This window comes from Muntiacus reevesi, chromosome 2 (assembly GCF_963930625.1).
Source record: "Muntiacus reevesi chromosome 2, mMunRee1.1, whole genome shotgun sequence".
In the NCBI taxonomy this organism is placed as follows: domain Eukaryota; kingdom Metazoa; phylum Chordata; class Mammalia; order Artiodactyla; family Cervidae; genus Muntiacus; species Muntiacus reevesi.
The window spans coordinates 53,021,677-53,037,267 of NC_089250.1; the positions used below are offsets into that span (position 1 = coordinate 53,021,677).

The window sequence follows — 15,591 nt, forward strand, 5'->3', positions numbered from 1 at the left end:
TTGGGCTGCAGAACTTCCAGGGTAGAGGAGGGGCACTGTGGAGGTACCTTGTCAAGGTGTAAATTGTCTTAAAGAGTTCTGTGCAGAGGGCCAAGCCTGCAGTGTCCACCTAGAGCCTGCCTGGCGCCAGGTAAGCAGGTGTTGACGCGCAGGAGCTGGGGCAGTGCAGGGCGGGCTGAGGTCTGGTGTTTCGGTCCTGCCTCCCTCTGGACGTCGGCCGGGCTCTTCCTCCTCGTCTTGGGGATTCATTTCGAGGAGATGCAGGAAATGGCAGTGAGATAGGAAATGACTCTAGAAATAGGCACTTTGAAACCTGCTGCTCGAGTTTTACCTTCAGCGGGCCTCTTTCTGCTTGCTCCTTCCTTACAAAATGCTGTGTCAAAGCGTGACTTACACACTGATCTCTTGTGGAGGGGCCACGGTGGTTCCAAGGGGGATGTGGTCTCTGAGGGCCCTGTAAACCCTGAGAGGTTGATGTGACTTAAGTTTCACAGAAAGATGCCAATGTGGGAGCGTCCCCTTGGCCATAATGCCCCCACGACTGATGGCCCCTCAGAGATGCCGAGTCCACCACGTGTTCGGGGCTCTTGAAGTACTTTACTTCAGGGGTGGTAGCTGCACCTGGCATCTTTAGGGGCCCCCTGCACCTGGCATCTCCGTGTCCATGGCCATGCTCCTGCCACAGCCACATGCACACATGTGCCCACCTGTGCTGGTTGGGTCCCTGTAGGGGGCTCGCCCCTGGTGGGCTCTGCAGCCGTGCCGCCAAAGTCCTGTCAGTCCCCATAACCACAGGTTTGTGCTCCTAGCACCACACACAGACTGTCTCAATGCCAAACATGTGTCAGAAGCCAAGTGCTTTGGGGGGCTGTCCCCCTTTCTCGTACCAAAGTGGTGCTGCCTGACAGATGGCTGGGAGGGCTGTGGCCAGAGTTCTTGGCAGGCAGCTCCTGAGGCTCTGGCCAGTCCCCGGACACCATGTTCCTGATGCTGCAGTGATGGTCGTGAAGCCAGCTACCCGACACCGTGAGGAGCCTCTGGTCAGTCCTGAGGGCGGCAGCCTTCGTGGGGCCTAGCTCAAGCATAGACGGGGATAGGCACGCACAGAGTGCTTGTCCAGTGGGGCAGGGAGACCGTTCCAGCCTCATCGGAGCCCCTCTTGTAGTTCCACCTGCAGACTTCGTGGCTCCGTCCCAGGGCATCTTGTCACGTGAGCCGGGGACTAGCCAGGCTTGGGGCCACGGGACAGTCCCCGGGAGAGCAGGGGCGGATGAGTCAGGAGTGGAGATGGAGGAGGGAGGCAGTGGTCGGGGGCCACCAAGGAGACTTCCCCAGTGAAGCCCAGACAGGAGCTGACACGGTGCCGTGCTGGGTGGGGGCCGCAGTGGGCACTCCGGGTGACACGGCCACAGGGAGGGCTGGGTGGGAGTGCTTGCCTCAGCCACCAGGTGGCCACGCTGGGTGACTTAACAGGGCGGACTCACTCCTGCCCCCACACTCCCGAGGCTGACTGCTGAGGGGAGCCCCACAGCTCCTGTGGCAGGTTTTCACCCACAGTAGGAGAAGACGTTTCAAGACCTTGATTGAAAGGCTTCTAAGTCTCAGCTCGTTTAACTTGGCATATGTGTTTTTATTTCTCCTGGGATGTTCATCTGCCAGTGGTATCTGTGTGTCTTCTGTCCACTTGCACATCGGCCAGATGCCCAGACCCTGGACCACACTCCTCCCTGAGCCGCTTCACACACTTAAATCATGATGCGGTGCAAGTGCTCGTGGGCAGGTCACAGGCTTGTGGTGTGTGCAGTGTCTGCCAGGTGGGCAGGGTGCTCTGCTGTCTCTGCACCGTGTTGATGGCACAGGCCCAGCCTGAGGGGCGTCATGTCCCTCCCAGCAGCCAGCCCGGCTGAGCACCCACACTGCCTGGGGGTGTTGCTGCCTGAAGTCACCGGGCCAGGGAGTGTGGAGCCAGGGTCTTCCCCGGCCCTGCCTCTGTCCTGAGGCCTTGCTGGGGCATGGGGCTTTGAGCAGTCCGTAGGCCGGCTGCCGGGGCTGGAGGTGGAGAGTGACCCACTCAGCACAACTCGGTCGCTGGAAAAGTTACCAGTGCCCCTCACTGCTGAACTTAGGAGCCAGTGGGTTTTCACTGTGTGGCTCACACCCAAGAAGCAGGTGGAGACAAGGCTTTGAACCCGTGTCCAGAGCTGGGGAGGCCTGCACCCCCTGCCTTCTCTCATCGTCCTCTCCACCCCGCACTGTGGATGGTGGACCTGGAGGGGTCTTCACGCAAAGCCCACAGCCCAGCCCCCTGCATGGTGTCCAAGCACAGCCCAAGCCTGCTCCGCCTCCATGACCTTCTGTCCTGTGTGCTCCCAGACTTGTCCCAGAGAGGCCAGGCCGCCGTCATGTCACATGCTGCCCTGCATGTTATTTCAGGGGACAGCTGGGAGGCCTGTGTCCCTCTGACCCAGCTGGCAGTACTCTCTATGGTGGAAAGTAGCCCAGCTCGGTGCCCCTCACGCTGGGACAAGGCTCCACTGCTGGGACGCGGGGTCTCAGCCAGGGCTCCCCAACCACACTGAGCAGAGGACAGGGTCATACCTTCTAAGGTGTGGCAAGGAGAAGGCTGTTCTCTTAGCAGATGGGGTCAATCCGTGGTGTCTTCTATCTTCACTCCTAATTGTCTCCTGAATTAGCTGAAAATGTCCGTGACTTGCAATGTTGTCAGGTAAGCATGTCTCGAGTGTCTGCGTGTGTGTGTGTGCGCACGCGCCTACTTGCGTGCTTTCATAGCTGTGCAGAGATACTGTTATCAGAGTCACAGTCATTCCATGCAGAATGTGTTTCTCTCTCCTTTGAAATCAATAAAAAATATTTCATGGAAACTGGTCATTGTTTGTCTGAGTTTGAACCGTTTAGTAGGTCTTGGTACCTGTCTAGGTGCACCGTGACCGAGGACTATCTCAGCCTGCTTTGCCTAAGCCGACTCCGCGAGCTTCCGGCTCTGCGGGCAGCACTGCACATGCTCCTGGTTGCGGACGGACAGCACTCTGCTCACTGGGACCACAGGTCTTAGGGACCCAGCGTGGGAGGTCTACCGGGGAGTGAGTGTGCAGGGGCAGGCAGGGCTTCTCTGCCCAGACACTGAGGGCGGTAGCTGTTAACACCAACACAATTTCTGTTCCCGCAGGTGTGAACATTTTGTCTTGTCGGACTCAGGCCATAAGAAGGTTTTCACTTTAAATAATGAATAGTGGAGCATGCCAGGTAGACTTAGGGGTAGGAGCATCATGATGATGGGGTTAAGGAGTCAGCTCTCAGCTGGTTTATTAATTAAAGCTAAACCTCACCCTCCAAGCACCACATCTGAGGTATCTGGGGGCACCTCCCACCCCGGGGAGGGGGATGCTGCTTCTCATCACTTTCCCTGGCCACCCTGTTGCTGACACACTCAGACACAGGCCCTTGTTTGAACCTTGGCTCAAGAAATAATCACACACCTTTTCAGTGAATCCAATTCTGTATGGCCAGTCTGGGACTGGCCCTCCCACCATGGGGATCTGGGGATATGCGAAGCTGAAAGACTTGTTTCACCCCCTTGGACCATTGTGAACCATTTGCTCTCACAGTTTGGAGAGTCAAGTGGGGGTGCCAACACGCTGGTGCTCAGCCTGGTCAACACCCCTTGTCTGAAATCAGTAGTTCAGTGTCCCCCGCACCTACTTCCATCTACTTTCTCATAAGCCTCACAACCACCCTCAAAGGGAGATGGGTACATCAGCACCCTGGCTGGTCACCCCTGCTGGTGCTGGGGGTGCCCCATGCCCTCTCTGAAGCCCCTGTTTCTGCACACCCTTCTCAGGATGCCTCTCCTCCAGGACTCACACTCAGCAGTGGTCATGGCCACATTGGCCCCAGTGGACGTCTTCGGGGACAACTGTCCCACCACCACCCCAGTGGCGGCCTTGCCAGACGCCCACGTGTGAGAGTGCAGAGCGGGTGCAGTGGACATGCTCTTGTCTCCATGAGGGTCACTGCTAAGGCCCCAATGTAGTGCAGGGAATTGTAGGTCTCCCATAAGCAAGTCCTTTCCAAGGTGCTGGCGACATTTCAGGTCTTCATGCTCCATAAGCTGATTGTATGAGTCGGATGAGATCTGACTGCTTCCAGATAGGGGCGTGCATTGTGAGACGACCCAGTTTAAATGTAAGATCCTGGAGAAGATTAGTAGGGAAGTCCAAAACTAACACTCCAACTCCAGAACTTGACGAGGCGTGTGCAGATGGGGTAGCTGAGACCAGAAAGCATTTAACCACAGACCTGCTCAGGAGATGCCAGGGAGCTTAGTGTTTTCAGAGCAAATGTAAATGTGAAGCAGTTCCATCATAAACCTTATGTGTGATGGCTGTGACCACAAGTGCAGAGTCTGAAGTGTCTTGCCGAGTCTGAGGTACACTTTGTTGGTTAGGAAGCATCTGGAGCTGGTGAGAGCCATGGTGGGAGCAGTGCTGACTGAGGACAGGAGGCTGACCCTGGAGCTAGCGTGGTGACCATGGTCCACACATGGCCACTGTGGCCCGAGCTCGGTTCACACCCCAGGCAGGCCCTAGTGTTGGCCCTTCAGAGGTATAGCTCTTCAGAGGTGGCACAGCCTGTCCACGGTGAGAACTGTCATGGGCCCTGCCCTGAAAAGATGGCCCTGGCCAGGGCTCCTGCCCGCCCTACCTGCCATTGCCAAGCACATCAATCTGCTGCTCACAGGGCTGCCGAGGCTCCAGCTTGTGCTCAGCACGGGGACCTGTTCTGCCAGCTCTGGGGCTGTGTCGGTGACAGCCCAGAAGGGCCTTGAGAGCTAGCTGAGCAACTGACTACCCCAGTCTGAGTTTTTGTGAGCTATAAATGCTCAGTAGAAGGCTGTTAAGAGTGAGAGGCATACTAAGTTAAAGTAGTGCATTTTGATTAGAAAGTGAACTTGACTGGTTACCTTTGACATCTGAGCAGAGCTATTTGGATACGATGCTTGGCGCAGTGGGCCTGGCCCTCCTGTGCCCATGTCCCCATGACCCCCTGTGTCCAGCTCCTCCCCCCATTCACAGCTGTGTCAGGTCAGACGGAGGACATTCTGGAAGCCACTCCTCACTAGTGTGGTTCTTCATGGGCCCTTGGCCGTTGAATGTCAACCTGTGAACAGGAGGCCCAGAAGCCATGTGGGGAGGGGCTGGAGGTGCTTCGTGTGGAGGTTACCGTGTGGATGCTGGCCTGGCCCTCTCTGCTCTGCTGGCATTTAGGAAGGGCGACAGAAATACTTGGAACCACATGATGGTGTCCAGAGGCAACTGATTTGTGAGCAACTTAAAATCACAGAAAGAACAGGAAAAGCAGTCCTGATTTTCTTCTTAGTGAGCAAACAGGAAATATGTAGTGTGAATATCTATAAATAGTGGTGATTTATCTATAAATTGAAATCATACAATTTGATTAATTTTAACTATCTTCTGCTGTGGCAACAATTTTTCTCCTATGTTGATCATTTCTTCCTAAATCACTGATTTGTGACTTGGGTTTTTCTGTTCCCCTGTCAGTATTCTGGGTTTATTATGAGTGCTGGGGTGGGGGTGGGGGTGGGGTGGGGCATTACTGAAACAGTAACATTTCTGATGTAGAATGCTACAATTCAGCCTCATTGAAGAAATAGTTATTTTTAAGAACTATGCTCTTTCTGAAATTCTCAGCATGTTTTCCATGTGGCCTGTCCATCACTGCTCCTGTCCTGAACACCTGTGCGCTTTAAGGCCCATGTCCTCTGTTGACAAAGACCTGAGTATTACATAGCTCTTGATAAGTTACTGGTCATTGAGTTTCTTTCTAAACCTGAAAGAATGTTTATTTCAGACCTTTCAGTCAGTGTCATTTTTCCTATTGTAATTTTTGACACAAGTAAGTGATGAACTTAATGGAATGCTGTGTGCTATATTGATCATTGTAATTGAGTTGTAGAATTGGTCCCTAATTGAATCTTTAATATTAATATAAAATAGCTTAATTTATATATTGCAACTTATAAGTTAAAGTCAAAAGAGGGTGCTACCCTCCTGACTTGTAGCAAGAGACAAAAAGAACAGAGCTCAGAATTTTAGAAAACATTGTGGTCCATACAGGCTTCATTCCTAGTATATTTACGGTCAGGGGCGGGCATTGCGTGTAATCGGAAACCTGTAGAATTCCAGCCACTGGGATGAACGTGTCTGTGAATCAGGCCCTCTGTTCCTGGGTTGTGAGGCGTCAGGCCGGACAAGTGTGCAGCGCGGTCCCGGTGCAGTCTGCGTCTGTCATAGTAACTCTCCAAACACTTGATTTTATCTTGCCACAGAATCTCCTCCCCCTCCCTGCCCGTAATAAAGCTTACCTCTCAAGGATAAAAGCTGATTTTGATTCTCACATTCTCACAACTCTTGTTTTTTAGGTCTCGAGTCACCACGTCCAAACATAATCCTCGGGTTAGTGATCTGTCAGAAAACAAAGCGGCCCTCAGGCGCTGGGGAGCTAGACAAGACGGAGGAGAAGCGGGCTCGCCTGCTGACACAGGATGAAGTGGAGCCTGTCCATCCCAAAGTGCCTGCTGCCCTACCGCCAGAGAAGAGGCCCCCCAAGTACCAGCTCTGCCCAGGGGACACGGCTGTTAGCGCCACGCCCCCGGGCTCTCCCCCACCCCCACCCCCTCCTCCAGAAGCACCTGGGGCGCCAGGCTCGTCTTCCATGTTGAAAATACTGTCGTCCCTCAAGCCAGGAGCCACAGCACCATCTGGGACAGCGGCAGCAGCTCCCGCAGCCGCTTCCTCTGTCTCTTCAACTTCAAAGACCGCCTCGCCCCTGGAACACATCCTGCAGACTCTCTTTGGGAAGAAGAAGTCGTTTGACCCCCTCTCCAAAGAGCCTGTGGAGTTGGCCCCAGCCCCCCACCAGGACTCCAAAGCCAAGACCGATGGGGGGCTGACGGCAGCACCCCTGCTGGACCCCATCGTCCAGCAGTTCGGTCAACTTTCCAAAGACAGAGCCCTGGAGGAGGAGGAGGACGATAGGCCGTATGACCCTGAGGAAGAGTACGGTCCCGAGAGAGCCTTGGACACTCCGCCCGGTGACCGGGCCAGGCACCAGGACGCGGAAGAGGCCCCCGAGGCAGCTGAGCGGGAGGAGGTGGCCTACGACCCCGAGGACGAGACGATCTTAGAGGAAGCCAAAGTGACCATCGATGACCTGCCCAACAGAATGTGTGTCGACACACGTGGCGGGCCTGGCCTCTCTGCCCCCTCCTTGGTGGAGCAGCAGAAGATGATTGAAGAGCTCAACAAGCAGATTGAGGAGCAGAAGCGGCAGGTGGAGGAGCAGGAAGAGGCACTCAGGCAGCAGCGGGCCGCTGTCGGGGCCTCCATGGCCCACTTCTCCGTGTCAGATGCACTCATGTCACCACCTCCGAAGGCCACACTGCCCAAGACCGAGCTGTTCTCACAGGAACCGCAGGCTGTGGTCAAGCCAGCTGCGGCCTCCGCCACCAGCCAGGCCCCTGGGCCAAGCGCCGAGGCGCGGCTGAGCCGGGATCCCCGGCAGGCCCGGCGGTTGGCCGTGGAGAGCAATGAGAGTGAGGCTGCACTGAGGGCCCCGCCGGCCAGAGAAGCACCTGGAGGGGCCACTGCCGGCCCGGGGATGCTGCCAGCCCAGGAGGAAACTGAGTCGGCCCCTCTGCCGTGGGCTCCGGGTGAAGAGGCCCCACTGCCGGCCAAACAGGATGGTCCCCAGCATGAGCCCTCAGAAAGCCTCGGGCCAGAGAGCATGGCCGGCCTGGACGCTGTGGCCAGACCTGCCCGGAAGGTACTACTGCCCACACCACCGGGCGCCTCCTTCCAGCCTCTTTATCCTCCGCAGAGTGAGGGCCAGGCCTTCCCCCCTCCTGGTTTCTCGGGGCCCATGTATGCGTCTCAGGAGAACCCAATGGGCTCCTCCCAGTACGATGACCCGAGAAATGCTCAGTTTGCCGAGAAAAGTGACACCCTGGCCACTGACACTGAAGGAGACAGAGAGCCCCAGGCCAGGCCAGGCGAGGGAGCCAGTGTGTTTCCCCCCTTGGCACAGAAAGGGGGACCTCCACCCCAGTTTCAGGGCCAGAGGGAGCCCACACCGCGTGCTTTCGGGATGTCGGGCCTTCACGGCCCCAGTTTCCCAGCTCCTCGGGGTCCAGTTCCTCCGTTCCCAGAAGAGAATGCTAATAACGATGGGCCAAGAGGAGGGCCTCCACCGGCCAGATTCGGGCCTCAGAAGGGGCCCATCCCTTCCCTGTTCTCAGGGCCACATGGGCCACCTCCCTATGGGGATGGCAGGGGCCCCTCCCCATCCCACCTGGGCGGACCCAGGGGAGCAGGGCCGCCTCCTTTGGAAGAGCGCAAGGACGCCCATGGGGAGAAGAGAGAGTACCCGGACGCTCTGTACGGCGAGGCCTCAGGTGGCCCTGCCCAGTGCGAGGGACCTGAGCAGGCCCCATTCCCAGGAGGCCGGGGTGCCACGCCATTCCAGTTTGGAGGCCAGAGGAGGCCTCTGCTATCGCAGTTTAAGGGACCCCGAGGCGGCCCTCCTCCCTCTCAGTTCGGAGGTCAGCGAGGACCCCCACCCGGCCACTTTGTGGGCCCAAGGGGGCCACACCCTGGGCAGTTTGAAGGCCCCAGAGGCCAAGCGCCTGGCTTCGTGCCTGGACCCAGGGGGATGCAGCCTCAGCAGTTTGAAGAGCAGCGGGTCCACTCGCCGCCCCGGTTCTCCGGCCAGAGGGCACCTGCACCCCTGCCCTTTGGGGGGCCCCGGGGGGCTGCCCCATTCCCGGAGAAGAGCGAGCCGGTGCCCCCCCGCTTCCACTTCCAGGGCCCAGCTGCCCCCGGCCCCAAGGCGGCACCCAGGCCGCTGCTGGAGCTGCCCAGCCACCCTCCTGCACCATCTGCTGCGCAGGCCCAGGGCCCAGAGGCCGACTTCCGCGAGGGGGGCCGGGGCCACGAGTACAGAGGCCCGGCCTTCGAGGGGCGGCCCCGTGACAAGGCCCCAGAGGAGCCTGAGGCCCCGCTGCCTGACAGCCGCTCAGGCCGGGCCCTCGACGACCGGCGGCGTGAGAGGGATCGTGGGAAGCCCTGGGAGCGGGAGCGTGGCCGGACCTGGAGCCGTGAGCGGGACTGGGACCGTGGTCGAGACTGGGACCGCCACCGTGACAAGGACGCTGGCCGCGACTGGGACAGGAGCCGCGAGCGGAACGGGGGCAGGGACAAGGGGCGTGAGTGGGACCGTGGCCGAGAGCGGAGCCGCAACCGGGACCGCGACCGCAGGCGTGACAGGGAGAGGTCCCGCAGCAGGGACCGCGACCGCGACAAGGCCCGCGAGCGGGAGCGCCGCAGGGACCGCAGCCGGAGCCCTGAGCGGCCCCGGGACCCCAAGACGGAGACCCCTCGGGCTGCCGCCCCCACTGCCCAGACCTAGGGCCCCGCGGGAGCGGCACTCCCTGCTGAGCAGATGGTCTTGGAAAGAACTGCGGGCTCATGCGCAAATAGAACCTTATGGACTTGAAATATTACTGTAATTTTGTGTATAATGGTTTCTTACAAAATTTCACACCTTTACAATTCCGATGCTTTTTTAGAAACAAAAAACTAAGAACTCTTAACATTTCCATTTAAATGTACTGAAATGGGAACGTACCTACAAAAGCATATTGCTTTTTCAAATTATAAAGTTATCTTTTCTAATAACTTGACTGTTGTAAATTCTGAGGGAGTTTAGTGGCTGTTAGGGCCATACCTTTCCTGACATCTCACCTGTGTGTCTGTTTCCAGAGGTGTGGCTGTTTCCAGAGTCTGTTTTTACAGGGTTTGGACCTGGTGGCCATGGGTTTCTGTGCATAGCTGTCAACTAACCTGTGGATGGTTGAGAAATGCCAAACTTAACAGATGCATCTTTCTCTTGTCACAAAGAAATTTGAATTACAAATTTCAACCAGGAAACAAAACATTTCTTAGTTTTGCTCAGTTTTTATGTATTGTCTTAAACTTTTTCTTTCCCAAAAAACATGATTAAAAGCAACATCTGAATAGAAACTGTTGAATTTTAAATAACATTTAGTTTAGAAGATTTAAATTTTACCAGTCTAAAGAAAGGAAATAAATCAATTAAGTGTAATTTAAAAGGTGGGCTGGGGTGGGCTGGGGGGGTGTTCTTTGACTTGAATAATCAGGAACAGTGTTTTGGTTGAACTTTACCACCTGAGCAGTTCTTTCTTATGTCCCAGGAAAAGTGCACTAGCTCCACACTGCTGTCCTTGTCAGGTGATAAATCTCAGCATTTGTTGTTGAAATGGAACAATATTTGTATAAAGCCTGAGGTGAAAATAGCGCTATTAGCTCAAAAACTGCAAATTAGAATGCTTTTCACCATGAAGCACAGTAAGCTGCTTCTCATCCTGTGTTTCCAAGTACTTCTGAAGTGGAAAGTAGAGAAAAACTTGCTAATTTATTTGACTGTATAAATACACTTTCATAATTTTTTTTGTATTTTCATAAACAATTTTGCAAACGTAAAGTTAGAGAATTTCCTTTGTTCTTTGGAGTCTATTCCATTGTACATCACTACAGATTCTTCCCTTTCAGCACAAATGTTTAAGCTGCGAGAACATTGAGAACTTAGCAGTTTGGGGTGATTTGTGGGTGTTACAGACCCTGTCAGTAGGTTAAGTTACATTAACGTGGTGACGAGTTCCAACATCTAATGTGATGTGAAGGTTTTTTTTTTTTTAACATGTAAAACAAAAATTTTCTAATTTAAATACAAGCAAATGTAAAAAATCAAGTGTGTTTCTTTAGGTTTACTTGATAGAAATTTCTGTAAATTGTATTTTATATTGCAAAGTATTATATCACTGTACATTTAAACATGGAACTTCATAGCTTTGTTACATGAAGTAGAATAAACATCTACAGAAAGTTTTTCTGTCTTATGTGGCATCGCGTTGGAAAGTCGGGTCTGGACAGGACATCTCGGCTCCCTACTTCCTGTGGGTCAGCATGTTGTGGGCAGGGGGTGCCTTTGGCCTGAAGACCCCTCCCAGATGCACCCCCATTAGGGCACAGTTCCAGTGCGGGTCCCCACATCCAGCAGGAAGTCTGAGGCCACAAAGGGAAAGACAGAGAAGCACGATCAGGGATGACAGGGACATGGGGTCTGGGGACAGGCCGTCGACACGGGTCCCTTGCAGGATCGGCAGGCACCCAGAGTCCTAGTTGCTGACTTGGGGCTTAAAGGTGCATCAGGCTGGCTGGCAGGTTGGTAGGGAGCATGTGGTGAGGCAAAGCAGGTGGGCCAGGCGCCATGCAAGGTGGAATAAATGGCGGGGGGTGGTGAAGTGGAAGGGAGGGACATGCGATGCTTTCAGGTCAGGAAAACAGCCTCCACTGGGAAGAGAGGACAAAGCTGTGGGTCTTGCCCTTGAACTTGAGCTGCATGACTGGCCCCAACCTGGTGACCCTAGCACCAGCATTTGGCTTCTTAACAAGGCTTGTGCACCCATCATCCTGCCGTGAACCAAGACACCCAGAAAACGTCCCTTGGGCAGGACAGACTCCACCCCGTGGGCTGAAGAGTCAGTAACTGACCATCGGTTACTGACCAGCTGAACACATGAGAAACCAGGGGTGAGTGCAGGGGCCCCAGCCTGGGGTCACCGCCACCACTGCCATCTTGGAAATGCATCAGGCCCGCTGACACACAATGGCCCACGAAGGAGGCCGCTCATCTGTGGAGAACCCACGGTGCTAGCCTGACCTCGGTGAGTCCTGCCAGAGAGAGGAGCCCAAGTGCTGCAGGTCAGACGCTGGGCAGGGCTGGGGGAAGCAGGTGCCCCGGGGTACAAGCCCCAACCGCAACCCGGGTCCCTCAAGATGGGGATCAGAACTCCAGGTTTCGAATGATTGTGAAGCCTGCTTCCTGTCAGACACTTAAGAAAGGGGAGACCCACTGAGACCACCCACATCTTCCCACCCAACAGGTCACTGGCTGTGTGCCTTTTCCCTTAATCTCTTTTCCCTCGATTTTTCTTTTACACCATCGGGATTCTATACGTTCTTGTATCTTTTTTCACTTCTTATAACCTGGGTGATTCCCAAAGACATCAAGTATTCATCGAAAGCCTCATTTTCATTTTTCACATTGTTCAGAAGATTTCAAGCTTCTCCTTCCCAGAGAATGTGTGCTCCCTGGAGATGTGTGGTGTCCCACATGTTCATGGAATGGGGGCAATGAGAGGTGTCCGAGGGAAACCAAGATTCCCCAGGTGCCGCCGTCCAGAGGCATGTGTTCCTTGCAGTGTCTCTGGCCTTTTCCTGTACCCGTGCTGCTGGTGATCAGGCAGGGATCACCAAGGAGGTACAGAGATTTTTGCATCTTTGAGCAACACATGAAGGTGGGGGACAGGCAGCCACGGCAGGTGGACTGACTTATGATATCACTGAGGGTCCCCTGCGCTGCCATCCTCTGCTCATGACTTGCCCTCCTGTTTGCAAGAACGTTGCCTTTGGAACCATCACATCATCCCTTCACTATTGTAGGAGGAAGCCAGCGTCCCCTCTTTAAAATGTCTGGTTTGACCTCGTTGGCCAGGTGGGTACACAGCCAGCCCTGGCTGCAACAGAGCAATCAGGGTATCAGTAAAAAGAAGAGGAATTCAGCCACCATGGACACCACCCCAGGAAAGTTACACGGCATGAATCAGAAAGCTGATGGTGGCAAGTGCTGATGAGGATGCAGGACAGTGTAGAGGGAAGGCAGCACCCCCAGAGAAGAGTTGCCAGTTTCCAATCAGTGGCTTGTCACTGAAGTCCATGCAAACCAGCCATGTCTCTCTACATTCACCCCAAAGCATGTGCTCCCAGGGGGGCAATGGCACCCCAAGAGTGCGAGAACCTGAATATTTTTAGTGATACACATTCACGATCGCCCAAACCAGGAAACCACCCAGGTGCCCTTTAGCCAACGTAGGGGTGGATTGAGGCCCAGCTGCCAGGGGGACCCACGTGCATCCAGTGACAGCATGGCTCCAGGCCAAGGCCATCAGCTGCAGAACTCTGCTCAAGACATGCCAGAGGGCACAGGAGGCAGACAGGGCGGGGTGTGGGCATGGCAGCGGGGTGGAGGCATTCGGGGGACAGGGGGTCCTGTCCCATGGCAGCTCTGGAGGCTGTTTGCTCTCATGACCTTGACTGTGAGTGACACCCAGACCCACAGGAAGACTGCTGGGCTGGCCACTGCTGGGTGAGACCCAGCTCGTGCCTGTACACACATGCACATGGACATACACACACACACATTGCATGTCAGGAACAAAAAGAAAGCAGCTCAAGCCTGAGAGGCAGCTCGGCCGAGGAGGTCACACCTCTCCCCTGGACCACAAGCATCCTTTCATCTGTGATGACAGACTGGCTCCCCATAGACATCTGTCATCATATAAGTAGTAAAGGGACACTTTCCTTTTGCTTAAAGAACACAGAGCGGGGAAAGAGGAGGGGGTGGGAGCAAGGGAGAGAAGCCTTGGGTCCCTTTGCTGCTTCCTTCTCTTCACCATGTGGTCGACTGGGTCAGGAAACCCCAGCATGGCCAGGGCTCTGGCATCCTACTCCGTTGAACCTTTTCCAGACCAGTCCTGAAATCTCTCCACCAAGCCCTGGACACTTGGGGCCAGTTCTCTCCAGCGCAGGTCCACCTTGGGTTGCTTTTAACGTGTTGTGATTTTGCAGTTTTTAACTATAGCCTCCTTGGTGGCTTCCCTCTTGACGTCCCTGGTGGCTCAGATGGTAAAGCGTCTGCCTGCAATGCAGGAGACCTGGGTTCAATCCCTGGGTTGGGAAGATCCCCTGGAGAAGGGAATGGCAACCCACTCCAGTGCTCTTGCCTGGAAAATCCCATGGACAGAGCAGCCTGGTAGGCTACAGTCCATGGGGTCACAAGAGTCGGACACGACTGAGTGACTTCACTTTACTTTTTAACTATAGCCTCAGCCCTCTCATTGCCTCTGCTGGTCTGACTCCTGCAGGCCACCTGCCCATTGTCATGGAACTTGGTCTTTTCACATGGCGGGCTGACACATTCATTTCTTTGGAAGTCCAAGTTAGTGACTTTAAATTTTCCTTTGGTTTGTCTTTCCTTGTGTGTGTAATTTATTGATACTTTAACAGATGAGGAACCTTCCAGAAAGCAGAGGGAAACTTGTATTTTTGTTACATTGTCCTATTCCTTACTCCTATCAATCTATTAAACAGTATTTTTAGAAATATTTAAAGATAGTATCAAACACTTAAACACAAAATTAAATACTTAACAATTAATTTTTGCGAATATTTAGTAATCAGTCAAAAAAATTTAATCAATTTCTCCCAAGTTGCTTCAAGGAACACACATCACAGGCCCAGGTCATGTGACAACAAATATTACTCAGGGCTCTTTGCTGTACTAGTTGCTCAGTCCTGTCAGACTCTGCAAATTCTCCTAAGCAGCTGATTAAAATCACGTCTCTAACAAAGATTTCTCTGATCATCTTATTCCTTAAAGAGTGAATGAAACCCACAGGTCACAGCAACAAGATGCACGGCAAACAACATGCAGACTTGGAGCTGTGGGTTTCACTGTCACTTCGTTATCTGGGTCAGGGGGAGACAGGGAGGCAGAGCGGGAAAGACAGAGAGACAGGGACAGGGAGACACATCAGGGCTTGGTCTGCAGTCTTAGCTTGGCTGTGGGAGCTAGATAGACAGGACCGGCTGAGGGAAGGGTGTGGAGAATGGGGTGAGGACAGGTCAGGTTCCCTGTGGAAGGACTGGCTTCTCTCCTACGTTTCTCTGCACCCCCAGCCTTGATGGTCCGGCCTGAGAAGCTGGGCACTGTGTCGTAAGGCTTAGAGGCACACTGGGCTCGAGAGAGGCTGAGTGGGGCCATAGGAGGTGGAACAGCGGGTGGAGCTGCTGTCCCCAAGAGGGGGATCTTCACATGTGTGACCCCAGGACATGACCTCTGAGTAGAAAAATCTGTGAGGCTGTAGCTCCTCTTCCAGCCTCCAGATCTTGTGCAGAACTATCTCTGCTGACCCCCCGACCTCGAACACACAGGAGAGGGGCTGCTAGAAACGCAGCCCGGCCGGCTGCCGCAGGTCTCCCCCACAGGATAGCCTGGCCACAGGGCGGCCCCTCCTGGCCTCAAAAGGCAGCCTTTTGCATCACTCCACGATGCTGTTTACTTTTTTTTGGCATGTTTGGGACAGGGGCCTACTTTTGGCTCAGGGGAGCCAAGTGTTGGGGGTGGGCTTTGTCCTACCCTGACCTGCTTCCCCCGGCTCTGCCTGACTCCCCAGCTAAGGAGGGCTGCCCTGGAGGGCTAGACCAGAACTGTTGGGAGCCACATTTAGAGTCTGAAGAAAGCATGTTTGATATTTCCTTCACATTTGATTTATAAAATAAGCTTCACTAAAGCCAGATCATTCTCATGTTTCATGTCTAAATAAAAGAAGGCTCAGAAACTGCTATTTTCAAG

At 54.3% G+C, this 15,591-nt stretch overlaps 1 protein-coding gene across 4 annotated transcripts in view; it reads left to right on the plus strand.

The window, feature by feature from the left end:
• DIDO1 (death inducer-obliterator 1) overlaps nucleotides 1-10,966 on the plus strand; it is a 49,054-nt gene extending 38,088 nt beyond the window's left edge. For all 4 annotated transcript variants that reach the window (XM_065921646.1, XM_065921648.1, XM_065921647.1 and 1 more), the window contains one exon: nucleotides 6,461-10,966. In XM_065921646.1, coding sequence (XP_065777718.1) covers nucleotides 6,461-9,504 — 3,044 coding nt within the window. In that variant the 3' untranslated portion in view covers nucleotides 9,505-10,966. The remainder of the gene's footprint in view (nucleotides 1-6,460) is intronic.
• The last annotated feature ends 4,625 nt before the right edge of the window (nucleotides 10,967-15,591 follow it).